Genomic DNA, 18,116 nt, shown 5'->3' on the forward strand with positions numbered 1-18,116 from the left:
TAGCACAAATTGTTCTCTAACTTAGCACAACCAATGGAAAAGCATTAAGCAACCCTCATACAAATCCAAAAATATACACTTACAATATACAGGGTGCTCGGGAGTATTCCCCAAAAGTTTAGCATTTTTTACCGAAAATTAATTAAAAATGTTCAAGGAACATGTGTTCTAAAATTAATATTTTCAATTAAATAATATTTCTTTTGTAAATAGATCTTAAAATGTGTCCCTTATACGCATCCTTATAATTATGACGTAGCAAAGTCTTGCGTATTTTAAAATGCAAGGCAATAAAGGCGTGTGTCACATGTTTAGTTGGAATTATTTGAATTACTTCGTATGAAAACATGAGAAGTTTTTATTGTTTAGTTAAGACTCACCAAGGACATATCGCAAGTTAGTTTTGCTAGATTTGCTAAACTAATTTTTCTTTTTGTTTTTACCAATTCCATTTTATTTTTTGTATTATATAGTATATTCAAATAGTAGTTGTAAAATGTTTCGTTTTCTTGTTACTGTAAAATGTATTTTTTTTCTATGTAAACTGATTTAATGTAAGTCAATTTATTTTAATATAACGGAAATGTGCATGCCGTGTCTACCTTCATTTGATTGTGCAGAGCCTTGTGTTTGTGTTTTTTTTTTAGATTGATTGCTGCAACAGTCACTGGTGGATGTCACTGGTCAATTAAATAAAATAAAATGAAATAAAATATTAGTTACGCAGTTCGGCTCCTATAAGTGGACTTGTCAACCTTGAAGATAAGGGAAATACTCCCGAGCACCCTGTATAAAAGTTAAAAATAATGTTTTCTCAAATTTCATAGGTCATTTATTCCTATTTCCTATACCAATGTACTTGTAATGCCAGTGTTTTTTTCTCTAATACAATAACCTCAGAATGAAAATAACAAATTAATCCTCGTCACCAAGAAAAGGCGACAAAATAATATTGTTTATACATTAATAATATTGTTTATCTCAGTACGTTTAAGAGGAATATTTATTATCTCAAAAATTAACACTTCACATCTAGAGTCCATAAATGTTATAAATTCTTATATCTATCGTAGCACTGGTTTGTCATTTAAATAAATGCGTTTTTAGAAAAATATATATTGATCTTAATATAAATTGATCATATAACGGTTGTAATACTTAAAAATATATACTAAAAAATAATAACGAATACGTAAATCATATAAAAAAGTACTGGAATCTTAATTATAAAGCTAATGATATAATTATTACTACTTTCTAGTTGCAAAAAATGTGGTAATTTTATAATTTAACTGTTGTTTCAAATGGACAATAAAAACAAAAAATGTCCTTATACAATTATTTTTTTTATATATTGATTACTACAGCGAAAAAATCATTTCCATCCCCTTTTTCAACATGGCCGTTTGATGCTTAGAGGTTTAGATCCCGTAAAGTATTTCTCCCTTCTACCCTTACCTCCTCAGATAAGTTAGCTTGAGTTCTATATTGTATTCTTGCTTAATAAAAAAAAAAACTTGTGCGTTTCGGGACGCTCAACAGAAGCGATTAAACCTGCTGCCATAAGCTCATAAGAAGTTATCTCTTAAAAAAATATATACCTATTTACATAGACCGTAGATCGTTAGATGGGCCTCAAGGCGTCGCGGAATTGTCATTGGTTTCGCACATTGAGTACCTACTCGTAACACATTTCTCTTTATTCACGCTGTGGCTTGTGTTTTTACACTTCCAAAATTAACACGAAGGCATAATTAAGGGATTAAAATAAAAAAAAAACACTGTAAACATTTTTTTAGTCTACGTCTACTCACAGCATGCGCGTTACGTACTAAGATAAGATGTGCGTGCACGTCTTTGGGTAATAGCTCATCTAATGATTTATATCGATGCCTATACAAAATAAAAGTTAAATTAAAAACTATCACACCTTTTACATTACACCAAATTCACTAAAACACATAGCGTGTAATGAAACCCATCACAATCAGAGCGAGAATGGAGACCTTAGAGCTGGCTAAGCCAGGCGCAAAACCGGTGCAAGCATCCAAATGTCTGAAGAGTTCGTTGTAGTTATTAGCTTCCTCGTTCTCGTCGAAGCTGGAAGGTTCTGAGAGACCGTTGGCAGTGTTGAGGAATAGCAGATCGTTGATGCCGTCGAATGCGGAGTAGATCTTCAGGTTGACGAGCTGGGCAGCGGAGTTGTAACCGAAGTAGAAGTCCAGCGTGTCTAGCAGTGCGTTTAGACTGTTCGTTATTGGGTCGTTCCTGAAATAAAGAGGTTTTTTGAAAAGGAGAAACCCAGTCTCTATACTAATTCGAGCCCAAATTATATGAATGGTACAGAGCTGAAAATCTATAGGTATAATAAATCTGTAGAGAAGTTAATTCTGTGCATGAAATATATTTCAAAAATAACTATCAGGGGGTGATTATGCCAGAAATGCAATCAGTAAAATTTTCGTCCGTCTGTCTGTATGTTCGTTATAGAAACTAAAACTACTTAACGGATTTTAACGAAACTTGGTGCAATTATTCTTCATACTCCTGGGCAGGTTATAGTATACTTATCATCACGCTACGATCAATAGGAGCAGAACAGTGAAGGGAAATGTTGAGAAAACGGGAGAAGTTACTCAATTTTTACAGCGATACTACAATAATGCAATAAATTAGGACAATTAAGGAGAACTCTGGAGGTCAATTATCAAAGATATCTATATTTGTCTAATCAGTCAAATTACTTGTTGCATGCGGGCAATAATTTGTATCCCTTTGACATGAAATTCATTGCATTATCTGTGTCTAACTGACATGCGACAGTTTTTATAAGGATTTGACATTGATTGATCTTGACACATTTAATCAAAATAGGTTATTAAATAGGTAATGTCAAATCCATATTTAACAATGACATCTCATACATAGATTGACTTTGACATTGACAGTCCGCATTTGCAAAGATAACTGACAATCTGTGAAATACGCATTTAAGAGGATGTACAAATCAGACATGTGTTTGCAAAGCACGGTGTGAAAATAATGAAATCTAATCTAAATATTCGGCTAAAATCCTTATCTAGTAAAATATACAAGATTTTTAGTACAGTTTTCATTCCTGTATCGTTCTGAAAAGTCCACATTTCAACTTGATAACTCGCATTCCCAAAATAAAGAGTTGAGAAACAGACGAACAACAAAGTGAACGTAGAATAGTTCCGTTTTTTCTTTTTAAGGTACAGAATCCTATAAAGACATAATTATCATAGTTCTTCATCTTCCACCATCCTCACCTTCGCGCCAGCACCTCGGAGTCCACGACCGACGCCAGCAGGCAGTTGGTGTCGTTGACGATGCCGGTGGTGAGAGCTAGCGTGTTGTTCCTACACAGCCCCCGCACCGCCGTCTCGGGGAGGTTGGCTGCTTGCAGAAACTCTGGAATTGTAATCAAATAACTTTAAATTATATTTTTTTTAAACCTACTAAAATGTATCTACGTACCAATTGCCTGATCATCGTTAATGTCTCAATAATATTCAGCTCACAGTTTCCCAATCATTCTGAGTCTACTCTCAGAATGATTGGGGTTGGGCTGTCCACCACGCTGGTCTAATGCGGTTTGGCAGACTTCACACACATAGAGAACTAGCGGATGCCCGCGATTTCGTCCGCCCTTAGACCTCCTTAATCCGGCCCTCTCGCAAAATACGTTCTTAGTTGACGTCTACTACCTACGAACTACCTCCCTGCCAATTTTCAGCTATGTACGTCAAGCCGTTTTCGAGATATCGTGATGAATGAATGAAACCTTGCACATTTATTAAGATTAAGAAAATTCTCAGATATGCAGGTTTTCTTACAATGTTTTTCCTTCACCGTTTGAGACACGTGATATTTAATGTCTTAAATGCAATGTGATAGCCCAGTGGATATGACCTTTGCCTCAGATTCCGTAGGGCGTAGGATAGAATCCGGTCCGGGGCATGTACCTCCAACTTTTCAGTTGTGTCAATTTTAAGAAATTAAATATCACGTGTCTCAAACGGTGAAGGAAAACATCGTGAGGAAACCTGCATACCTGAGAACTTTCTTAATTCTCTGCGTGTGTTATGTCTGCCGATCCGCATTGAGTCAGCGTGGTGGACGAAGGCCTAACCCCTCTCATTCTGAGAGGAGACTCGAGCTCAGTAGTGAGCCGGCAACTATGCCATTTAGACTAGAACATACCAATGCCGCTTGGTGGCGGAAATTCATGGTTTTGCAGCAAATAATTTACCAAATTTGTCTAGGCAGGGAGAACAACATGAACAGAGAACGGGGAGTGTTGATGGATCGCCAAGGAATTCCTTAACCCTACATCCAGTAGTCACAAGTTCGGGACTCTGCTCGGAGTTTTTCTCTCTACCACGAAATGAATCCATGGAATGCTAAGATATTCGTCTCTCTAGAGCAGAGTTTCCCAAACTTTTTTGTGTCGTAGACCCTTGCCATGTTATTCCGTGTTGTGTAGACCCCCTACTTATTTGATATTGATTTTCTGTATCCTACAACTTACGCAATTTTATAAACATATATAATATTTTTTTTACTTCATGGTTACTTTTAAATTAATGTATATGTTTTGATATTATAAGATATTATGATGTAAAAAATAGGTACTATCAGTGTGTGTCGTGGAAACCATTTTCATTTAATGGACCCCCAAGTCATAGTCAGTTAGTCATAGACCCCTAGGGGTCGATATACACCACTTTGGGAATCATTGCTGCAGAGTAATAAAAGTAAATATTCACGTCTCATATTCCGCATCTCGACGAAGGCGACATGGTTCTCCGGGTCAGCGAGACACCGCACCGTGCCGTTGTTGCCGTAGAACAGGTTCGTGTGGTTGTACGCGCACGTGACTGCAAACAGAGAGATTCAACTCTAACTATGTAAAGAGAGAGAGTTAAGAGAGATATTGAAGTCTAAAAGAGAAATTCTGCAGGTCTTTCTTTGACGGCCTCCGTGGCGCAATGGTATGCGCGGTGGATTTACAAGACGGAGGTCCTGGGTTCGACCCCCGGCTGGGCCGATTGAGATTTTCTTAATTTGTCCAGGTCTGGCTGGTGGGAGGCTTCGGCCGTGGCTAGTTACCACCCTACCGACAAAGACGTACCGCCAAGCGATTTAGCGTTCTGGTACGATGCCGTGTAGAAACCGAAAGGGGTGTGGATTTTCATCCTCGTCCTAACAAGTTAGCCCGCTTCTATCTTAGACTGCATCATCACTTACCATCAGGTGATATTGTAGTCAAGGGCTAACTTGTAAAGAATAAAAAAATAAAAAAAAAAGTCTAGGATACGCGTCATCTCGGATCAGCATTCAGCAGGGTTATTATGTAACTCGATGTACCATTCAAATAATAAGTCACTACATCGTTTTTCGTTGTATTTTTGTGATTGTAATCATCCTACATGTTTATTTCAACGAAATAATCCTGACTACGTCATTTTACATCAAATGGCAGTGATTTTTTTGTTTTACGAAATCTAGCATGATTATTTCAACGAAATTACGTAAATAATGGGTTTTTCCCATTAACATAATTGATAATTAAAAAGAACATTTTGACCCAATAATAATTGAAAATGATGTTGATTCTATTTTACAAAAATCTTTTTAAAACATAGATAATTTTATTAACATAGAGCTTAGATTAATAAGAGTTACAAACACACTTTATAGCGAAGAAGACAAAAATACTGCTTAAAGTAAATTTGACTTAATTAGATCAAAATGCTTCTTGGAATGGGGATGATGACTAGGTTTGAATATATTGATTTTTATGATACATTCAAGTAAATAAAGTCAATGTTAACTAATTTATACATAAAAAGCAAAGATTGGCTGGATATTTGCAAAATAAATAAGATTATAAAATTTCAAAATCCACTAAAAATATTTTATCGTAATTAGATGAAAATTCTTACAGTTTTAGCTTCCTTACATTAAATGTGACATTTTTAATATTTGAACTATAAACATAAACGTCAAATAACAAAGATATTAGTAATTTTGTTTGAAAGCACAAACAAATCTAACGATCATTACATTGCCTACGACGTCATTAGTTCGTACCATTTTGAATGGGGCGTTTTTCAGGCATCCGCGGCAGCGCCGCAAATCTGACCGTTTAAATCTCTGTAGCTCCGAAAGTAATGATCGCAGATACCCTGTTACTTTTACAAAATTGCTTTACTATTAGTAATCTTTTAATTTATATACAATTTAAAGAACGTCATCATCCCTATTGTATTTATTTATTTTACATCAGGTCCCCTACAGTTTCGCTATATAGAATGTGAACGCTATACAGAGATTAAATCACTCAAAATACTTACAGTTTTCGCCCACCACGCTAACCGACGGTCTGCAGACAGTGCACAAGCTCGTTGCGTTCCACGACTGGAAAATAAATTTTCACATACATTATGTTGTAATATAACAATTATTTTCTTTATCAGGGTTTTCATGTCAAAAACTTAAATTATTAAAATTAAAAAATAGTTATCAATAAAAAGAGATGGCCAACTTTTCATACATTTTTGCCCCAGAAAAAAAAAGTTAAAGATGATGAAACGTTTACCTTTAGGCTGATTTTCCTGTATATATTAATAATAAATTCTATTTTCACTACTCATGCTCAAAAATACTATCATACTACCACTCCACAGCGGGGCTAAACAAGCATTTTAGCCTCTAGGGGCTAAAGTAATTTTGTTTTTTAATTCTAGTCTGTTACGAGTACTAGCCAAGTACTAGCCTACTATAAAACGGAGGAGGTTTTATTCGAAAATAGAATCATTATAGGTAAGGCCCGGATTGTTTTGAAAAATAAATAAAAAACTTTAAATTGGAATGAAATGCAGCGTTCTTGTCAGTGGAATACGTTTATTTTTTTTATTAATTTTTATTGAGTTGCGAATAGAGCGAGATTTGAAGACATGGGACATCCTTTACGGTGTAATACCTTTGCTTTTTTCTCATGTGAAAAAAATAAAATTAAAAAGCGAGAATCTAAAAAATTTTTGGCATAAAAAATACACACTTGATTTTTTTCAGAAATTCATTGTAAATTTGTGACCGTAACTTACATATTTTTCAATAATAATTGTTATTGTTGTCTTCATCTAGTGAGAATGGTGATCCTAATTTGGAGATGGATTAAATTTCCAATCTGTTACCATCAAAGACGAGACGCATTTACTTAAATACTTACCTACGATACCTACGAATACCTACGAAAAATTTAATAAGTGGAGAAAACAACAACGAATAGATTCACTTACGAAAGGAGTTTTTTTAAATATTATCTCCCACATTTACCTCACATACCTTCATTATTCATCTTCACAGTAGTCTGAAATTATGTTACCGGGTAAAAATGTGTCTCTTAATATCCATAATTGTAGACTGTACATTTAATTTTCAATTAAAATAAATCATTGAATATTGTACTAAACTATTTTATTTTCTCGCAATCGTAGTGAAAAGCAGAGTGTAAAACGTGGGGCTAAACCCATTATAAATCGCGCGTACTGCGACTTGCTGATCACGGCGTAGTCACTCACGCCATGTACTGCACTCTAGTATACTCACAGAGTCGCCGAGCGCGTGCGAGTTGGCCAGGGCGCCGGGCGCGCACGCACTGTCGAACAGTTCGCCCACTGCTTGGGCGTAGTCGCACTGCGATTTGCTGATCACGCCGTTGTCCTGTGCCGCGCGCACGAAGGCCATGTACGCTGAGCAAAATATATTAGGTATTAAACTAATGAGTTATAAATAAAGAGAGTGTGGTCACACACGATGGAAGTAAAACTTCTTTCAAAAATTAAAAAACCAAGCGCCATCTATGCGCCCCAGGCATAACTACATCGCAATAGGTTCTTGAAGTGTACGAAAAGGGATTGTTTCAAAGTTCTCTAAGAACGCCATCTACTGGTAGTTTGAAATAACAAATAGTGCTTCTTTATACCTATAGATGGCAGAATGCATCGCCTGGTTATTTTCGTAGCACATTCACTAACTTACTACTCCTCAAGTCAAGTTATGAAGAAGTTTTACTTCAAAAAATAATAATAACAATCTCAAAGATAGGTAGCATATTTTCTTTATTAATCTCTAGCTGTAATTTGGTGAAAAGTTAGTTGTAAATTCCAAGTAACTCTGTATCATCGAGGAAATCTAGGTTCATACGTTTTTGTACACGTTTTTGCAATAGTGTGTTAAAAATAACCACCAAATTCTATATAACAAACATTGCATTTAATTGTAAACTCTGTATAGCAACATATCTTCTAACAAAGTTTGTGTGTGTGTATGTAAGTATGTTTGTCCCTCCTATACGCTGCGGCTACTGAAGCGATTTAACTGAAAATTTAAATGGACATGGATTTTACTCTGCATTAACACATAGGCTACTTTTCATCCCGGAAAAATCGATGGTTCCCGCGGGATTTGGGAAAAACTGAATTCCACGCGGACGAAGTCGCTAGTAAGTATAATCAATAGAAGTGAGGGGGGTTGATACACTTATTTTAGCAGACTCAGAAGTGGATTACGAAAATAAGAAAAACAATGTCGAACAAAGGTTCACAAACACAAACAAACAAAGGATCAAAGGATGATTCACAACATTTGTCAGGACAACTTAATTAACAAACCAAACTGTAACCAAAATAAGACTCTAGAGTGGCAGAGAATGACCTTGAGTGGAGTCACGCACTTGTGAACGTTATGTGTAGGGTTAAGGCACCTTTGACAGTTAACTAACACTCCCCTTTTCCACTTAAGTCACTCTCCCCGCCTATCCCAAGTAACCCATAAAGAATTACACAACAAGGAATGTGAACAAGGAGCGCCATAAATCGCAAGTCGTTGCCGCCAACCGATCGTCACCCCTCTCCAACTCCTCACTATTTCCTACACTTACCAATGCCTCCAAACTCAGGGAAGCAAGCTCTCTTCCCCCGAAGGTTCTCGAAGCGTGTGATGTCGCTCTGGGCGGAGGTCTCTTTGACGAGGGCGGCGACGCGGGAGAAGGACTCAGGGTTGCTGCGAGAGTTCTGCACCAGCTTCACTGCTGTCAGGCGGTAGTGTCTGCAACAAGGAAGCTTTGCTGTGTAAAATCCTTATCTATAATCTATATATATAAAAATGAATTGCTGTTCGTTAGTCTCGCTAAAACTCGAGAACGGCTTAACGGATTTATCTTATCTTGGTCTTGAAATGTTCGTGGAGGTATAGGGTTAGGTTTAAAAGGTGAGAAAAATCAAATAATTTCCGGGAAAACCCTAAAAACTGCCCTTTTCTATTTCCCATACAAACGTTTAAGAGTTAAGCGGTAGGGGTAGGGTAGGGGTAGGGTAGGGTAGGGGTAGGGTAGGGTAGGGGTAGGGTAGGGGTAGGGTAGGAGTAGGGTAGGGGTAGGGTAGGGGTAGGGTAGGGGTAGGGTAGGGGTAGGGTAGGGGTAGGGTAGGGGTAGGGTAGGGGTAGGGTAGGGGTAGGGTAGGGGTAGGGTAGGGGTAGGGTAGGGGTAGGGTAGGGGTAGGGTAGGGGTAGGGTAGGGGTAGGGTAGGGGTAGGGTAGGGGTAGGGTAGGGGTAGGGTAGGGGTAGGGTAGGGGTAGGGTAGGGGTAGGGTAGGGGTAGGGTAGGGGTAGGGTAGGGGTAGGGTAGGGGTAGGGTAGGGGTAGGGTAGGGGTAGGGTAGGGGTAGGGTAGGGGTAGGGTAGGGGTAGGGTAGGGGTAGGGTAGGGGTAGGGTAGGGGTAGGGTAGGGGTAGGGTAGGGGTAGGGTAGGGGTAGGGTAGGGGTAGGGTAGGGGTAGGGTAGGGGTAGGGTAGGGGTAGGGTAGGGGTAGGGTAGGGGTAGGGTAGGGGTAGGGTAGGGGTAGGGTAGGGGTAGGGTAGGGGTAGGGTAGGGGTAGGGTAGGGGTAGGGTAGGGGTAGGGTAGGGGTAGGGTAGGGGTAGGGTAGGGGTAGGGTAGGGGTAGGGTAGGGGTAGGGTAGGGGTAGAGGTATAGAAGGGTAGAGTAGGGATAGAGAATAAGTGCACTTATGTCAAAACGAAGCTTGGCCGGGTCCGCTAGTAATATTATAAATGCGAAAGTATGTCTGTCTGTTTCCGTATCACGAATAAACGGCTAAACCGATCAAAATTAATTTAAGTATAATGGTAAATGGGACCTTGGAGCAAAATATAGAGTACTTTTTGACTCTAATATAAAAATAAAAAGATGACGACGATGACGAGATGACGAGATGACGAGATGACGAAATGACGAGATGACGAGATGACGAGATGACGAGATGACGAGATGACGAGATGACGAGATGACGAGATGACGAGATGACGATGACGATGACGATGTCGATGATGATGATGATACTCACTGTCTAGACAAGTATCCATAATTAGACCGCGAAGCAATGAAGTCAGCGTTGTTATTCCGTATGTCATCCAAGCATTCGAAGGTGTTGGTCCGTTGTTGGCATGAGATGATCGGCTCCAGCCCCAGGGTGAAGGCGGAGTTCCTCACCCACGTGCACTTGGCCTGTTCCTGGGCGGACCTGGTGCACCAGCGGTGGACGGGGGTGCAGGAGGAGGAGGCTTCCACTCTTGTGAAGTTACGTACTGGAAATCACAAAGGTTTGTTTACTAGCTTTTATAACAGAGTCGTACGTAGTAATATGCACTTTATTCTGAACTATAGCTTAGCGACTTCGTTCGTAACACTCCCGATGTTGCGCGCGAGGCAGGGAGCGTGTAGCGATGAATGTCAAAGTCAAAGTCAAAATTCATTTATTTCAAATAGGCTTAGTTTACAAGCTCTTTCGAAACGTCAGGTAATAATATTAAACTTAATAATAATAATTATTCGAAAACTTAAAATTAAAGTTACGAGGGTTCCAAACGCGCCTGGGTCCGAAAAGAGCCCATAACAAACTCAGACAGGTTTATCCTTTTTTAGTTTTATGAAAAACCATGAGTTTTTGTGAAGTGAAGAATTTTTTTAGTCTCGCGTTTGTCAAAGATCCAATTTCCCAGCGTTCTTTTTTTTCTTATTATAAAAGGAATATTTGCCATACCTATCTCTTTTTTTAAATATGACCATCCCCATTCCCCTCCAACTATTCGGAAAAGACCGTAGTAGGAGTACGACAATAGACCAATGGAGCGGGGATCGAAGTTCGAACCACCACCCCTCGGTCATGAGTCCGAATCTGTTGAGCTACTCGTATTGAAGCTCTAAAGAAAAGTAGGAGATCCTACGGCCTCCATTTTGTGCATTTGAATTCTCGATGAATTTGCAAGACAGAGGTCTTGGGTTCGATCCCCGGCCAGGCCGACTGGTCCAAGTCTGGCTGGTGGGAGGATTCGGCCGTGGTTAGTTGTCACCCAACCGGTAAAGACGTACCGCCTAATGATTTAACGTTCGGGTAGAAACAGAAAGGGGTGTGAATTTTCTGCTTCTGGTGATCCTACTCCTAACAAGTTAGCCCACTTTCATCTTAGATTGCATCATCACTTACCATCAGGGGAGATTGTAGTCAAGGGCTAACTTGTCGAACCAGGACATCTCTGTTGAGAATCACAGGATTCCAACTGATCCAGAGAGGTAAACAATACTTAAAGAAGATTTGCTAGAGATTTACTTATTTTTAAGCACTCACTTCCTTGGGTGTACTCCAGAGGAGTGGGTGGGTTCTCCAGAAAGACGACCAGCGCGTTGGTGCCGCCCACCAGAGCGCCGAAGAGGGCGGACTGCCAGGAGAAGCCGCCGGGGTCCACACCGTTGGGCCAGAAGCTCTGCAGGCTGCTCTGGACGGCAGCTGCTTGTGGACTGAAATAAACACCTGGTTAGTCAGTGGTTTTTTATTCAGTTACAAGTTAATCTTCACAAAGGCTCTGAGTCACACAGCGGGCGATGAATCGAGCTGTGATCGGAGTATTTCTGTGCGGATAAAATGAGGAGATTCGCAGAAAAACCAAAGCCACTGACAAAGCTCAATGAGTCGTGAAGCTGAAATGGCAAAGGGCGAAGTTCATAGTTCGAAAAGCCGATAGACTTTGGAGTCCCAAAGTGCTGGACTGGCGATTCCTATAATCACTAGAGCGTTGATAGACCCCCCCACCAGGTGAACTGACGACATCAAATGAGTCGCAGGGATTCGCCGGATGCAGGCGGCTCAGGATCATGATGTTTGGAAGTTCCTGCAAAAGGCCTGTCCTGCAATGGACGTCCATCGGCTGATAGGATATTGAAGGACCTACGTTTTAGGATGTTAGATGGGACGGCGCTTACGGCTCACGCACCAGTGGCAAAGGAGACGACGTGATTTGAAGCGCATTGATGCCAGTGATGGATACGTCGTGTAGTGCTGTCATAGGCCCAGAAGGGTAAAAAGACGAGTTGGATGACGAATAAAGAACTTGCAAGGAGTCAAGAAGTATGCCCTAATACCACGCGTCTTCGGATGTTACTAGGCCGTGTCTGGTAATTGCTCGCTTTCGCACGATTCGGCCCAAATGACCTTGAGGTCAGGGAACAATGGAAAGTGGTAGGTTGTCACCGGATGTTAATATTAGAGGACTTACTTGGAAGATGTCTAGTTCATTCCAACAAAGCCTCTGACGATTTATACGAGGCAGGGTCGATGCGTGCCACCTCAGGCAATTTAAATAACATGAGAATATTAGGCAGGGTACGGAAATCACACGATCAATCACCACACTGCCACAATTCAGAAAGCCCAGTTGCTAGCGCTGACTACCTCAGGCGCCTGAGTCATCGAATTACGACGTTTTTACCTGTATGAGCTCGAGGAAAGGCAACATTCTCGCAGCCCCGCAACCCGCGCAAATTAAACCCTTGCAGAACTATGTAAAAGGAGAGTCGTTCTTATCGCGTTACACATATATTTGACCCAGGCTCTTAAAATCACAATACCAACTACGGTAGAGAGGTCCCAAAAAAGTCCAGCGTGACAAGAATCAACTCAAGAACTCACGCAGAAGCGACGATGGCACCCCAGGGTTGTCTGACGAAGGCGCAGGGTGCAGTGGTAGACGCCAGCAGCTCAGAAGTGAGGACCCTCAAGGAGTTGTCTTCACAAAGAAGCGCGTATGATGTTGCCAGCTCGGGACTGCGGATCTGCAAAACCAAAAAATAGGATGTTAAGTCATCACTATCAGAATATTTTAACAGCCCAATATAGCACCAGACCTTCCTATTTATAAGAGAAAATATGGAGCTTAGGCCCACCACGCTGCTTAGATTTAAGCTTATGTTTTGACTCTTTAACAATTACTAAAAGATGACAATGACGATGACCGGGAATTTCTACGTACCAAGGGGTTTAACATCTCAACTACTATCTACTATCCAACATTGCGGGCTGCGAATTGTTACTGGAAATCAAAATATAAAAACTCAATCAAAGACACTAAGTTCGATGTCACCAGTGGACTAATGAGGGAAACTCGATCAGAACTCATTAGCGCTTAGATGTGGCAGTTTTTTATTGTATATGTTGTAGTTACAGCGACAATAATGACAATAAAACAAGTACAATAACTAAAAACTAACAATAAAGTACTCCTGAACGTGCTGCCAACAGAAGTACGTGGCGGTGCCCTTGGTGTTGTTGACTATACTCTGCCAGGATATGTCTGTTGTTGTCGAAGAAAACAACAACAATGAATAATGTAACAAATTACTCACATTGAAGTACTCCCGCACGTGCTGCCAAGCGACGTACGCGGCAGTGCCGTTGTTGTTGTTGACGAGACACTGCAGCGCCTGGATGTGTCTGTTGTTGTTGTTAACTCCGGACACAGAGATGCCCATGTCGATGTTGTACTGAGTGCAGTTGGTGTTCTCTCCGCAGAGCGAGCACAGCGATGGGAAACGGCGTTCTGTAGGTGAGGCAAATGTAATTATTGTCAAAAATAGGAACATACATAATTATACTGTTCTAGCAGTCGTTCCAGGGTTTCACCCACATAGTTCACGTTATCGTGGAAATACAAGAATGAAAAGTATCCTATGATACTCACAAAGAACGTGTCTTTTCAAAATCGGTTCAGTAGATCCAAAAATTACCCACTATGACCTCACAAACTTTAATTCTTTATAACATTTCCCCTTACCCTCACAAACTGTCTTTAAATTATTAGTATAGATGACCAACGAGGCAGTCAAAAAGACTCTAGAACATAACGAGGCAGTCAAAAAACTATATTGAAACTCACTAAGGTCAGCATCCACAGTGGTGTTCATACTCCATCGCCCCGGGCGGCAGGCGCTGCCGAAGAACTCTGACAGGGTGGTCACCTCCATCTCCTCAGCTGTCCGGCTGGCGGTGTTGACTCCGGGGCACCGGTCTGTTCGCGCCGCCTAGTCAATACAGAAGAAGAAAACATGACCTAATTGTCATAAAATACGGAACCCACCAGCTCGATTTTGTCTGCATCATAAGATCGATCACCGATGAATGCCCACTGGAAGATTCCAGAAGCAGCCGCTGATTAGGCGGCGGCTGAGCCATCTGATTTCGATGCCTATCTACCTATATATGCTCGAGGCAAGACAATTCTCTTCAAATAGTTCAGATCGTTTCATGGAAGCGACTCCATGGCCCAAAGAATGCCTAAGGTTTCCCCGGAAAACGTACAAGTAACTCTGGGTCAGAGAGGCATACTTACTCGTACGTGAGCCACTCACCGGTTTCACTTTTTCAATCAATATGCCAGACGAGTTGCGAAGCTGAAGTGGCAATGGGCTAGGCACGTAGTTCGAAGAGCCGATGGACGTTGGGGTCCCAAAGTGCTGGAATGGCGACCCCGCACTAGTAAGGTGGACTGACGACATCAAGCGAGTCGCAGGGATTTGCTGGATGCAGGTGGCTCAGTATCGTGATGTTCGGAAGTCCCTACAAAAGGCCTATGTCCTCCAGTGAACGTCCATCGGCTGATACGATGATGATGATGAGGATGATATTTGCGTTTTTTTACATTAAATATGGCGAGCGTTTGGCTGCTTGTCAGTAAGCGATGATGCAGCATACGGTGGAACGCACTTGCCTAGAAGGTCTCTTATAACTCTTGACTTAAATATACCCACGTAAGTGGTAAGAAAAACGGAAACTGGAAGGGCATTCCATAACTAAGCAGTGTGGATAAGGAAGATCAACTACGTATGGATGTAACGCGATGCCTGGCAGACAGTTACAGGTAAAAAGGAGAAGAAGGATCAAAAATTCCTGGACGCACTCTCCGAAATAACCTGTAGAAAACCGACTAACAGGCAACTTTTCGGCGATACATCGAGAGGTAATACTTACAGCTCGCTCAAAAGCCTTTAGAACACGCGGAGACCAGCGCAGCTCTGTCTGGTCGAAGCCAGGGTGGCAGTATCTTCCTCCACGCAACCCTTCCAGCCCCCCGGTGTGACTGGCAGGGACTACCGCTACAGCTTCAAAGGCGAACGGCTCTGAAATCAAACAGTTTTTAATATATATGCTCTAGATAGAATACAATAATTTAAGCTGATTTACCCTAATGACTATACAAATCATGTCCACGTGGAATCGAGGCAAAAATACTGGCAGAATTTGCACATTGGACAGCCAGGCTCAATTAGCCTTTCTGATAGCAGTCAAGGCAACCAGTCGCGGTGAAATTATTTGGAAAACTTTTTGCCATGGGCCAAGGGTCTCCACGGCAAAAGGAACAAATACGTAACTCTCGTTTAGTGAGTCATACTGGTGCTACTTGGTTACGTTCTAGAATTAAATCCATTCCAATGGTATAAAGATATGAAAAGCAGATTCTTGGTGGCTAAAATGGAGAAAGGTAGAACACTCCGATGTCTCCCTGGCGACGAACTAAGTTCAACGCAAGAGAAGTCCTCACCATTCCTATTGACGTTCCTGATGGACGCAATGACTCTGTTCTCGTTGATCATCTGGTAAGAGAGCAGGATCATCTCCTCCTCAGAGAACACTCCGATGTGTCCCTGGCGACGCGCTAAGTTCAACGCAAGAGAAGTATCTCACCACTCCTATTGACATTCCTGATGGACGCAATGACTCTGTTCCCGTTGGGTGGGAGAGCAGGATCATCTCTTCCTTAGGAACATCCCTATATCTCCCTGGCGACGCGCTAAGTTCAACGTTAGCAAGAGAAGTCTCTCACCATTCCTATTGACGTTCCTGATGGACGCAATGACCCTGTTCTCGTTGGGCATCTGGTGGGAAAGCAGGATCATCTCCTCCTCAGAGAACACTCCAATGTCTCGCTGTTGGCGAGCTAAGTTCAACGCGCAGTCGATCCTAGAGCAAGAAAAGATTCTATTTAAGAAAGATCTATTAATATCATAGTTGCTAAGAGTCCCCGAGCCACGAATAAATTTTATGTAAATGCAGCCTGTGGTTATGGTTACTACGGTAGCTGATGCTTCATCATACGCGTCATACACCATATCGTATATTATGTACATTTATTTCGATATAATTTAATCGATTCACGTCGCAACTAGTAAATCTTTTGGGCTAACCTGGTCTCGACGCGCCGGCACACAGCAGGGCTGCCACCTCGCTCGATGTTCTGGCAATCACTCTCCTGCGTCCTGGGCATGCATACTCCGACTGTGGACAACATTACTTCCTTACATTGTCATCATCATCATCACGAACCAGTCCTGCCCCCCGAGTCAAGTTGCACGTTGATTAGCGATCGTAGAAAAAAATCGACATACAACTTGGCTAGGGGTGCTGGATTAGCCTAAGCAATTGCTTGGGTATGCATCCAAATGACAAAAAAAACGAGCTCAGTTTGACAATTTCTAAATTTACGGGTTTTTAGGATCCGTAGTCCACAGGGAACCCTTATAGTTTCGCCAGGTCCGTCTGTCTGTCCACGATTTACCGAAGAGACTATTTTTACTAGAAAGCTGTAAATTAGCATGGGTATGTACATACATAAAATAAATAAAAAATAATAAATAAAATCTTTATTGACCAAAAAAATATACAAAAAACCATAACATTGCCTGTGGTCTCCACACTAGATTAATCTGTATCGTGGAGACCAATACCGATATATGGAGACCAAACATTAATAATATTTATAACATGAAAAAATACAACCGACTTCAAAATTATAAAAATGTTTTTACTAAACTAAAAACCGAAAAATAATATAAATAAATTCTCAGTATGCTCAGTGCGATCAGTTTGAAGCGGTACAAAGGTACTGTGTTAATTAAAGCCTTTTTTTTTCTTTCAAGAACTTTCAAAATTGGTTAATAAATTACGCAGTTATATTAACAACATTTAAAAAAAATCATACGCGTCGAATTGAGAACAACCTTCCTTTTTGGAAGTCGGTTAAAAATGTAAAGAAAGTCGCAAAATAAAATCCTGAGAAATGTATTTTTTAGAGAGTAAGGATGATTTTTTTTTACTTGTTTTTTATAATGTGGGCTATTATGCAATATTTTTCGAATTAGGGATCCGTTTGTAAAATATTAAGTATTGAAAGCTAATGTTTGTTAGAGTCAAGGGTCCCCACTCCCTCTACCGGCTAAACGATTGTGTGAAAAAAATCACCAGAGTAGCATAATGAAATGACATGGAAAACAAAAGACAGACAGCTAAGTAGCAATTGCTGTTTAAAGAGTAATAGTCGACCAACTCGAAATAAAAAACATAATTTAAAAATCGAAAATTGCATACTAATTCCGTTGTTAGTAAAAAATATTAAGTTGTCAGTAAGATAACTAGTCAGCTAAAACTAGAAAGCTGAAATTTGGCATATTAAAAACGTCTATAAAGTTTATTTGGCCACTAAACATGACAGATATGGATTTTCATACAACTATTGCCGGCCGCTGCTCGACCAGTTCAGCAAGTTCGAAGTTATCTCGAAGAAGGTTGTCAAAATAGTGCTCAAATTACCAAGCATGTTTGAGGAAAAGGTATTTTCACGAAGCTCTTTAACCAACAAACACGATTACAGCTATGAAGCATCGATTCTATATAGACAGTTTTTATCATTAGATCGTTGATCATA

At 40.6% G+C, this 18,116-nt stretch overlaps 1 protein-coding gene across 1 annotated transcript; it reads right to left on the reverse strand.

Moving 5' to 3' along the window:
* Positions 1 to 264: 264 nt before the first annotated feature.
* On the reverse strand, positions 265 to 16,684 carry LOC128199645 (transferrin-like). The gene is made up of 14 exons (XM_052890005.1): positions 16,600 to 16,684; positions 16,239 to 16,375; positions 15,386 to 15,534; positions 14,295 to 14,439; positions 13,765 to 13,958; positions 13,052 to 13,194; positions 11,714 to 11,883; positions 10,433 to 10,673; positions 8,975 to 9,141; positions 7,642 to 7,784; positions 6,384 to 6,447; positions 4,794 to 4,904; positions 3,294 to 3,435; positions 265 to 2,268 (listed from the first exon to the last, which is right to left on the reverse strand). The coding sequence occupies exons 1-14, from the start codon at positions 16,677 to 16,679 to the stop codon at positions 1,953 to 1,955; spliced, it is 2,202 nt and encodes a 733-aa protein (XP_052745965.1). The 5' UTR covers positions 16,680 to 16,684; the 3' UTR covers positions 265 to 1,952.
* Positions 16,685 to 18,116: the final 1,432 nt, after the last annotated feature.

Source organism: Bicyclus anynana, chromosome 26 (assembly GCF_947172395.1).
Source record: "Bicyclus anynana chromosome 26, ilBicAnyn1.1, whole genome shotgun sequence".
Taxonomy (NCBI): Eukaryota; Metazoa; Arthropoda; class Insecta; order Lepidoptera; family Nymphalidae; genus Bicyclus; species Bicyclus anynana.